The 11,744-nt window shown below is 34.3% G+C and overlaps 2 protein-coding genes across 2 annotated transcripts in view; both read right to left on the reverse strand.

Annotated features, from left to right (window-relative positions):
- The window catches only part of LOC120333548 (uncharacterized), a 31,151-nt gene extending 27,834 nt beyond the window's left edge, over window positions 1-3,317 (reverse strand). Inside the window, exon 1 of the mRNA XM_078114035.1 lies at window positions 3,079-3,317. The gene's annotated coding sequence lies outside the window, so the exon portion shown is untranslated. The remainder of the gene's footprint in view (window positions 1-3,078) is intronic.
- LOC144425043 (atlastin-1-like) lies at window positions 777-11,079 on the reverse strand. Its single transcript, XM_078114188.1, has 9 exons — window positions 10,894-11,079; window positions 10,401-10,538; window positions 8,201-8,356; window positions 7,340-7,402; window positions 6,934-7,153; window positions 5,775-5,959; window positions 5,062-5,133; window positions 4,613-4,807; window positions 777-830 (listed from the first exon to the last, which is right to left on the reverse strand). Exons 1-9 carry the CDS (start codon window positions 11,077-11,079, stop codon window positions 777-779), a joined length of 1,269 nt encoding a protein of 422 aa, XP_077970314.1.
- Between the last annotated feature and the right edge of the window lie 665 nt (window positions 11,080-11,744).

The raw sequence follows: 11,744 nt of genomic DNA on the forward strand, positions 1-11,744 counted from the left end.
TAGTCGGATATGTGTCTTTAATTACTAGAATGTGTATCACAGAAATCATTATGAACTCGGTGTATTTTTATAACGGTTTCAATTTTTTAAATGTTTAATCAAATATATTTGCATGATTCTTTGTCCGTCATTAATAAATTTATCAATTCACAGGTGTTTTTAAATTTTTAATTAAATGTTTAAGGGATAAACACAGAATAAACTATATATATATTCATGTGCAGTCTCTCGAGACCCTGTACCAATTCAACATTTTTAATTGATACTACTAGAATCAATTGTGTACATCGCATATGAATGCATATTAATTTCGTAATCAGCTAAACCGACAACAAAATCAATCGAAAAAAAAACATGATTAAAATATGGCCCCGGATCCCTTTTATGACGAATATATATTTATTTCATGGCGATTTATTGGTGATAAATCTCATTTTCTTCTAGGTATATCCAGCGCGACTGCGTCTGATACTACATTTTAAACCTCATTTATTGGTTTACTCATTGTACTTCAGATGATCAACATTCAAGTTTTATAATGCGTTTAACTAGTCCCATCAATCCCATTTTCTTTATTTTTCGAAGTGCTTAATATGTGCCTAGCATATGCGTTGATAGAACGCGTGCGCCTCCTTATAATACTACGTTTTAAACATTAACGGTATCATTGGGTTTACTTGTTGCAATTTGCATATTAATTTTTTAATTTAAATATTTTAAACTAATGGACCTTTCCCCGACCTTTGACCCCAGAAACATTCTTCCTATACCGTACTTTACCATTGCAAAATTTTCGGAGCTTTCTCAAGAGCGCTTTTGCGAGTTGTCGCCTGTAAAATGGGGTGCGTGTTTTAAATCATCAGTATGATTCATCGCATACAACAATCTGATTTTTAAAAGTAGGTACCGGTAGAGAACTTCAGCCTAGTCTATCAGGGTCTCATGTAGTTTCCTACCTAACATACGATACTTCTAGCGGGCGTAGCATAACAATTTTTTCATGTGTCAATCCTAACCCCCACCTGACTATGCCATCAAAATATTACGTCCCTACGACGTCACAGTGACGTAATAGAGACTTTCAAACTATACGCACTGTCATCCAAGACGCGCACGTCTGCGCACCCGAAATCGAACGGCTATTTCTCTCGTTTTTACGTCGCGACGATTCCAATATGAGAGATATTGCTGACTATAGTAAGTTCTTTATCGTTGGCGCCGATGCCATTTCGGGCGATAGTAAGTATATTTAACAAGCTCTATGACGCGATTGTGATGTCGTACTCATGTAATTTTTGGATGGCATAGTCTGGTGGGGGTTAGGATTGACATGTCAAAAAATGGTGATGCTACGCCCACTAGAAAGTATGTTAGGTAAGAAACTACACGAGACCCGTCTATCAGACTATCACAGCTATTTCTACACTACAATTTTTATTACTGCAATTAAATCAAAACTCCTAGGAAGACAGATGATCATTGAATTATCTGATTTATATTTAAGTTTCCGAAACGCAACTGAAAACTAACGAATAGAGTTCAAAAACGCGAAAACGAGGTACGGTAATGTTTACGACAACGCTTGAAAATCTGTCTGAGTGAGAAAAGTGTCTGAGCAGATGCGAAAAGGGAGCATTGTTACGTCACTTTTTGCATCTTGCTGATTCGCCAATTTCACGAAGTAAACAAGGAAGTCAATGCTCGGGGAAAGGTCTATTCATTATCATTTTAAAAGTTATTACGCCGATTTTACGCATTTTTAGAAGTGTCTAAATAAGTGACTAAAAAGTGCCTACCGGTAACAATTTATTATTCTCAATTATCACTACTAGACTCAAGTGCATTCATCGGATATTCAAATAGGCTAATTATTTTGACTAATATTTTTATTTTCTGTATTTTTATTCATGATAATTACCATTTTCTTTATATTTCAAAGTGCCCAAATATGTGCCTAGCATATGTGGTGACCGAGCGCGTGTGACTCCTTTTAATACTACGTTTTAAATATTGTTATTCGGTTCACCCATTGCAATTTGCGCGCTATACATTTAATTTGACAATTTTTAACTAATTAATTATCATTTTAAAAGTTATTACGCCCATTTCACCTTTTTTTTCGATGTGCCTAAATAAGTGCCTAAAAAGTGCCTACCGGTAACAATTTATTATTTCTAAATTCCAGTACTAGACTCAAGTGCATCTATTGGATATTTACCCAGGCTAATCAGTGTGGGTAATATTTTTATTTCCCTGTCTTTTATTAGTGATAATTGTCATTTTCTTTATTTTTCGAAGTGCCTAAATATGTGCCTAGCATATGTGGTGACAGAGCGCGTGCGTCTCCCTTTAGTACTACGTTTTAAAAATCATAACAGTATTGGGTTTAACTGTTGCAATTTTTGCGTTCAACATTTAATTTAAATATTTTGAACTATTTCATTATCTTTCTAGGAGTTACTACGTCCATTTCCCCTTTTTTTCGATGTGCCTAAATAAGTGCATGAAAAAGTGCCTACCGGTAACAATTTATTATTTTTAAATTCCAGTACTAGACTCAAGTGCATCTCTTAGATATTCACTCAGGCTAATCAGTGTGGGTAATATGTTTATTTCTCTGTCTTTTATTAGTGAATATGCCATTTTATTTATTTTTCGAAGTGCCTAAATATGAGCATAGCATATGTGGTGACCAAGCGCGTGCGACTGCCTTTAATACTACTTTTTAAATATTACTATTGAGTTTGCCCGTTGCAATTTGCGTTTTCAACATTTAATTTGACCATTTTTAACTAATTAATTATGTTTTTAAAAGGTATTACGCCCTTTTTATTTTTTTTCCGAAGTGCCTAATTTGCAAGTGCCTACTTTTAGTCCGTCCCCATGAAACATTATCGTTTACTTGTGTTAGATATTTGGCACCGTTTTGTAGCAGTTAGAGACTCGATGTTTGGCCTTATTTTGCGTTGGTTTGCTGGTCTTTAGACAGCATACAAACTCTAGTCTGTTAGTCGTGTGTGAAAGGCTGATTTGTTAACTCTTATTGGTAAAAAATTATTTCACAAGCCTTCAACATACACTCTTCAATAAAGCTACCCTCCACGAATGAACGTGACGACTTCGCAATCATCTCGAGTAATCTTGCTTTCATCGAATCTTCATAAGTCAGTAAGTTTTGTTTATGTCTGAGAAAAATTTCTCTGTTTCATCAGTGAAAATCTTATTTTGCGATACCTCTTTGTGATGATTTGTTTCAGTATAAACATGGTATTTTTCCCTGTGTAATGATCCATAAGTTTATAATAATCTAGTTTTGCGGTAACTGCACAAATGATTCATAATCAACTAATGATTCACAACTGCACACTTCCATTATCTGACCGAAACTTAACCTAATGACCGCTGGTGTTCCTGGGTCATTTTGACACCCCTCTATAATTTTTTAACATTTCACCAACCAAAAATGCCAAAGACATCATTTTTTTGCACCACTCCATATGAGTGGGATATAACCAGACAATTACAATATTAAATTAAAAAAAAATATTGTAAAATAAAATAATGGTATAAATATTCAAACCAAAGACATCATTAATGTGTCCCTAAAAAGCTTATTTTCGCCGCTTTCCACTAAAACGCGCCCAAATTACGTACGTAAATGCGTCCGACCATATGCCGGTAAGAAGAGAGAAATTTCAAAAAATTTCGAGAAAAAGTTTCTCACTTTTAACGCTGTGGTCAACACGTGATTGATATGCGAGAGAAAGAGTTTTCCTTTAGACAAGTTTTACGTCACCTTCAAAATAAAACAAAAGTGGGATTTGTAAGTGAAGTGATATTCGTTTTATCGAAGAGCATTTGATCGCGTGCTGTCTGGTATCTTTGTTTGTTTAATATGAGCCGGAGAACGTTGCTCGCGCGTTCAAAATACTTCGTTTTCAACTAACAACAGATATTTGTTTATTTTTAAGCTCTGAAATACTCATACAAATAAATTTGACCTTGTTGCAAAATAAAAATTAAACATAAAAAAAATATGATGACGTCACCGTAATTAAGAACACTCGGATCAAGCATGGATATTTTTAAACTTAAACATTTTGAGTTTTGAAATTGGTTTTGTTCACATGCAGACCACTATGAAATACTATTGACCCCCCAAAATACATTTAATTTAGCCATAATCCCAAATTATGACACAGATTATCCATTTATGAGCGGGCCGATTTAATTCGTCATAATAAAAACGTGAAATGAAATGATTGAATTTACAATTTAATTATTATAATAGAATAAAATATGAACGTGGTAAAGTGAAATAACGAGGGCAATTTTTGTTTCACTTTTAACAGTTTGTTGAACCGGACTCTCGATGTTACTTAATACACAACAAAACTCATAGATGACATCATACTATTTTAGTTTTTAATAGAGAAAACTCTACCACGACGCGGGCCGCAAAAAAATGCCACATGTTGGAGACGCCTGATCTAAATAGAGGTTAAAAAAATAAAGATTCCAAGGAATAGATTTCAACATGCTCTTCTTACAGCTAACTTTAATTTTAACCGTATGGGATGGGTTTTGAATGACTAAGGTATAATGAAAATACCTTTCTCAATCTAATTTCTTCTTTTTTAAACTCGTAGTATGTTTTGCATTCTTCTTCCACATGATTCCAGACATCTTTGTTTTGACTTTCAGTTCCTATTGTTGCCATGCTATAGAATACTTTTTCTGCTTGCTTGATAGCTTTTTCATGTTGTATACGAAGTACATCATCAGTAGGAAGAGAAGAAGCAACAAGCTTTAAAGGTAAAAAAAACTCAGTTACGTATTAGTTAAAATAATATTCGAAGATAAAAAATATAATAATGATCCAATAAAAGTATTGATAATCTTGATTGCCTAGAAGTCATTAGGGTCCTACCAGAGTATTAGAGTTTTCAAGACAGACAAAAAGTAAATTTTTCAAAAATTACCATATTAAAAATTGAAGAGTATCCTGCAATTTTAAGAAATATTTTTATTTTTAAATATTATCAATTTCAAAACAGTTACCCTTTTCAATAGACAGCGATATTTCAACACGGCTTCCTGCAGAGCAGTTGCATTGTTTGCCTTTATGGTGCTCTAGATAAAATTTGCCATATTATTATTAATCGAAAACTGTTCAAAAATCAAGTTCATTACATTTGTATTACCATGTTTAAGCCCTGGTGTGGCTCATCGTGCGTTAGGAATACGCCTGCCACTGCACCTCTGATTACTCTGCGTGGATTTGCAGGTTCGAATCCCACGCAGGGACTCCCCGCCTCAGGGGGTGGTTTACGTAATCGCTGGTCGGTTACGGCTTCCTCCACTATCGAGTCCATGCTTCCAAAAACAAATAACTAACTAATCCCATACCCGACATGGAATGGTAATCGGACGAGAGGCTGTGGTTCGCCATATGGTTAAGCCGTCTTATCGGCTTTCTTCTCTCCAGGATAAATATATAAATCCTATCTAGTCCTATAAGATACTCAAAGTAGCATTGCAGCTCCTGATATTACCCGATAATGAGCAGAAAAATGCTAAAATGCATGGATATATTATATTGAATCTTAATCTTTCAAGAAGATGTAAGATTTGACGGCTTACCACAAAATATTTTGACCGTTGGGTTGATGGCTTGCCATTCTTGGCCTATATTCCTAGCAATATCGAAACTTTGTTGAATAACATATATTTTCACCATAATAACTTTGTAATTAATTGTAATAATTTTGTACCTCCAATAATGTCTCAATTTTAGGTTGCTTTCCCGACTTAATATTATTGCTGACTTCACTTATGAGGTTTATCAGGCCGTTTGCTGAGATAGGCTGCCCAAACATTTTCTTCACAACTAGATTTTTCGGGTTCAAGACTGAATCAACCAACATAATGATATGCTCTCGAAATGATCCTGTAATGTCTGAAACAATATGGATAAATTAAATGATTGGGCCCCGTAGTCCATAATACAATGTAACGGGTTGAATTTGACTTTTTCACATCGCAATTGTAGTCTCAAATTCCTGTACATGAAGTTTAAGTTTTGCACTACATCAGGGGTGGACAACACGTCAGTCGCAACCAACTGGTCAATCGCTACATCTTGAGTGGTTGATCGCATCTAATTTTAGGAAAATTTGATAGCATACCTTCTTTCTAATTCCAAGCGATCGAAGAATCGACCTCGGAGGAGATTGGGAGTCATGTAACTTTTATGGTTTGAGAATATTTATTTTTTGCTATTTAGATAATACATGGATACTAAACAAAGTTTTCTGAGGAATTCAACACTTACGACTGAAGATTAGGCAGGTCTTGAATCAGAATTGTATGATTTGAATAAATCCTATATAATTGATGAAGCATTTACTCCGGGTACAATAATCAAATTAACAAATTTAAAAGAAGATAAAAATAATGATGGCGATTTCATTAAGAACGTGCAAAAAAAACTGAACTTTGTTTGAATATGTGTGTGCAGCTATCACTCGTTTATTTTCGTGCATGATGTCATTATCAGTCGATCGAGAGCTATTTTGGCGATTTTAGTCAATTGAGGTGACAAGTAGGTTGGCCACCCCTGCACTATATGAACTATTGTAATTCACATGCAATATTTTAAATGGTTCGCAAATGGTGAATCATTTGTTGAAAAATCTCGATTACGGAGTCAAAAGAGTCAGTTTCTGTCCATCAGGAGTGAGATGACGGAAATAAAGTCTTGAATAGCAGTCTAGTGAAACTTTTCTGTTATAGGCTGCTATTTGTTTAACAGTTTAAAGATACTGCTTTTCAATGGGGATTTCTATGTTTTTATCCTCTAAAGAAAAGTTTGAAAAAATGATCAAATAAAAAGCTATTACCCATCATGAGACATATATATAAAATATTTACCTGAATTTTGAAGGTCCTCAAATGTTCCATTTACATCAATTTTTTCATTTGGTCTACACATCAGGAATCCATTTACATGCTCAAATCCACTATGGATTGATTTTTTTACTTGTTGAATTGGATCTATATTTTTTAATATTCCATCAATGTATTCATCCCCACCTTGTCCAAACTTGTGTTCATCAGGATTTGGCCAATCTCGAACCAAGAAAGTAAGTTTCTGTTGAATAAACAGGATAGATACTGCAAAAATCATCAAATAATCATCAATATTAAGTAAGCATATTATTTAGACAAAACAGATTTAAATGTGAACTAATGTTTTGTCTGAAATTTTGGAATGAATATTAGCAAATAATAATAAAGAAATTATGTGTTCCCTGTTCAGAAATCCATAAATACAAACCTGAAATGACTTCTCTTTCACTGGGAAACTACGAGAAGCAGCCAGTGCATATTCTAATGAAAGCTGAAAAAAAGATAAAACCATTTGTAATATTACTAATTTTATCATTATGATTTAGTTTTCAGAAGGAGAACAAATATATATCACTACAAATCTAAGGCTTGGTGGTGTGGCACATCATGCCAAGATTTATGAATAGGCTTGCCACAGCACTTTCGATTGCCTTGAGTAAGTTCGCAAGTAAAAATCGAGTGGAGAACAATTATATGTGAGAGGATTGCAGGACTCTTCCACTTTGTAGGGGGGTTCCTTAATTCTCTGGTCGGTCATGGCTTGCTCCACCATCAAGTCCATTCATCTGAAAACAAAATAGCTGGCCAACTAATACCAAACTCGACATGGATTGGTAACTGGACAAGTGGACGTAGTTTGACATATGATTGAGCCGTTTTATCAGCTTTTCTCTCCCTAAGGATAGTATGTGAATCCTAACCTGAGAATTCATAAATCAGGCTTTGAAGTAACACATGATCTTTCTTATACTGCTAGATTCAAGTTCAAGTTTTATAAAGATTACATAATATTATCCTTTTAACTCAAGGCGGCATCTTTGTGCAATTTAGAAAAGGACATTGTTTATACTAAGATACTTATACTAAGGTATTGGTACGCTCAAAAATATTATGTTAAGTACTATGTTAAGTATTTGAAGCTCTCTATCATGTCACTGATTGCCAGAAAAGATTTGGCGATGTGAATCTTGTAAGAAAATGATGTGCATTTTTAGACTCGTCGCTGGATGGCCTATAAAGTCATTCATTTTTCTTTATTAATTCATTCAAATATACTTGAATTTTTTACCTGCAAATGTTCCAGGTCTGTTCCACACACTTTCCTTTGAAAATTGAGAATCTGATGGGAAGACAAAAGCGCGCTGATTGACATTAGGTTCACATTTGTGTCAGGTGAACTATTACTGTCAAATAATCCTTGGGTATCCACAATCAACACTCCGACCTAATAATGTTTAAGGAAATTTTCTATTTACTTTTTCCATTCAATCCTCAGTTTTCATGTTCGGCAAAACAAAAAATTGTTCCCTGTTTATTGAGTTGCAGACTCATGCTGTATTTATCATATTATTTCCTGCTTTGATGAAGTACGGGGACTAGCCAAATGACTCCTGTTGTATTTGTACCTGAAATTATGGCCTTGCCCTAACCTGGTACACATCCTACGTTACATTGTCCACCAGGCGCGCAGCCAGGATTTTCAAAAGGGGGGGGGGGGGTTCATAATCATAAATTCCCATTGCGGTCTGTAACAGTCTTCGCATTACGCGCTCGTTAAATGATTGATTGATTAAATGATTATTCTTGTCGCGTGAAATATTCAATCCCTGACAACTACAAAATTCTAAAATGTCTTTATATATTAGTTTAATTGTGTCCAGCGTAACTCGCGGTTGCTTCTTCTTACGTCAAAATTGAAACATTAGTTCTCTGAAATGCCACGGCGATCGGTGGACATAAAAATATGAGATAAACGGTGTATTTAATTTTAATACATATTTTTGGAATCTTGCCAACTCGTTATCGCTGTTAGAAAAATCTCAATACCTGATATAAAACCCCGAAGAGTACAATTTTATTTCGTACAATGAAAATGCATATAAAGTATATCGTCAAATCAAAAATACATATTCATCGCCGCGATTACGCCACTTGTTAAAAGAGCCGAAGTTTACAACGAAAAATGATTTTTCTGTTGTGCAAAGTAATCAATTCGTGACCGATAAGGGCATATTTAAAATGTCTTGCTTTATTAATTTAATTGTCTTCAATTTAACTAGCGTTTGCGTCGACAAAACAAAACAATTTTTTACAATCCACAATTTTAAAATACCTCGGCCATTTGCCGACATAAAAATAAAAATTTGTGGTAACTGCCCATCGCCTATCATATATTGTTTTGATCCGTATTTTTTCTATTTTGCAAATTCGACAATTTTGAGATGCGCTTGTAACATTGACTCCGTTCAATCGCAATGCTGACACTCCGATTATGTTTAAAGATAAAACCTCCTGAAAAATCCGTAAATCTGCTGTAAATTCTCATGGAGTAAAATTTATTTCAGTACAATAAAAATTAATGGATATACTTCGGATTAATTATCTTATATATCATCACAAACTGGGAAAAAATCGCGTTTTCAACCTTGTTTAATGATAACACGAAAATTTTCTACGACAATTTTAAAGTAACGGATAAAAGGCAAATCCCACCCACAATTAACCGTGTTTCGATTTTAGTGACGGTATGTTCCTAAACGGCGACCAAACATAATGTGCGGCGTAGGCACACGAAATTTTGCGATTTTGCGACTAGAAAAGCGTTTTTAGACTGTCGCAGGACTCAACAAAACTTATATTGTTTACAGTTTTATTTTTAGTATTTTATAATGCCGCTTTTCAATCAAATTTAGATCGCGGATTTACTCCTTCATTTGTCTTTAGAACCTCGCCACCGATGAACGTATAATAACTCACGAATTCACAATTCCGTGCAAAGTACAAAAATAAAATAATTATCATGTTTATCGTGGCACAAATTTATGATTTAGAAAGAATAAAGACCGACGTAAGGGCGTTTACGGCCTAAATAACACGCTGATGAAAACATGGGCGATTTTAGCAGAAGGCAATTGCACGCTTTTTCAGTTTTCAAATTTCCGTGCGGGTACAAAAATAAAATAATTATCATTGTTCCCGCGGCACAAACTTGTGATTTAAAGAGGATAAACACCAATGTAAAGGGCGTTCACTGCATAAATAACATGCCGCGTTGATGAAAACGAACGGCGATTTTAGCAGAAGGCAATTGCACGTGTTATCGGCAACTTTTTCACTTTTCAGAAAATTCAAAAGGGGGGGGGGGGGGGGGGGGGTTCGACCCCGAAAACCCCCCCTGGCTGCGCCACTGGTGTCCACCATCTTGGTTCACATAATAATAAACTAACCATTGCTCAAAAGTCTTCCAATAATAATAATTCACAATTTACCTTTTCTCCGTTTTTTTTAACATAAAATATCTCAGGGCAAACAAAAATTCCCAAAGTATGAGCTTTTGATCCATTTTTCCATTTAAAGCCATCTTGTATTTTCATATTATCAGGTCCAAACCAGTCTTTATTTTCCCACTATAAATATAGTTGGTATTTATTATTATATGAAAGCTGTTCAATACCAAATCTATGATGATTAGTAAATCAATTTTAAGGGGTGTAGGCTGGACAACAAGTTCAAAAAAATTAAACTTTGTCAATTTCTGACAAATTAAGTCAATTCCAAATTCAACTCAATAAGATTTTTTTTATCAACAAATTTTCAAACTAAAAACTATTTGCCCCTTATTTCTTTGACAGCCGATGTACCACAAATTATCCTACTGAACTGTGTATGCCTAGGCCTTCTTTCAGGCTCTTATTTTATCTACCCTAATATAAATTTGAAATATGATAAGGAAAGTATTAGGCCATTATTTTAGTAGCTTACCCCTTTTTCGCGAAGATATCGTATGAAAAAGTTCAGCATGAATGATTTTCCTGTTCGATATACTCCGGCCATGGAAACAATTGCTAAATCTCGACATTTTAGGTTGTGGAGTATCTCAGTCAAACTACAGATATTTAATTCAAATTTTCCATCCGCTGTGATTGTAGCGATTGATTTGGCCTCCATTCCTTTTATTGGATAAAAGCAAAATGTACTACACTATGCTGTATTTTTTAAGAAAACAATGTACATATATATATATTCGAGTCATTGCATTTAAATTACTTGAGTCACTTTAATTCTTTGGATACATTATATACAAGTAAATAAATTGAATTTTGCCAGCCTTTGTGGATAGTCGTTAAACACCAGACTTAACAATTAAAAAGTAGAAATTTTTTGGACAAAATCTTGACTACAAAGAAGCATAAACATAATTCAAGGGGTAAGAATCTCTATAGCACATGAATGAACACTAGCAACCAGCCATGTAAAACAGTCCATTGATATTGCAAAGAGATCAATCATTGATTATTTTATGTCATATTTAAATATGCTTTTCAGTTTCAACAAATTTTGGTACATAAGATTCTGAACCTGCCCAACATTTAGGCCACCATGCCATGATTTTCATTCATCTCTTGCAATAAAATCCTGTTTTTTTATGCAGTTTACCTTTAAACTCTGGCTGTAATTAATTGAGTAAGCTACTCATCAGTGACTGCCTGTTAGAGCCCTGTTCAGAGTTCGAATTGTTTATATTGATGAAATTCAAAATTGAACCACTTCAAATCTGGCCTTTGTTAAAGAAACTTCTAGTTTTATAAAATGTCGTCAGAGAAAAGACTAAT

Source organism: Styela clava, chromosome 1 (genome assembly GCF_964204865.1).
Source record: "Styela clava chromosome 1, kaStyClav1.hap1.2, whole genome shotgun sequence".
Lineage (NCBI taxonomy): Eukaryota > Metazoa > Chordata > Ascidiacea > Stolidobranchia > Styelidae > Styela > Styela clava.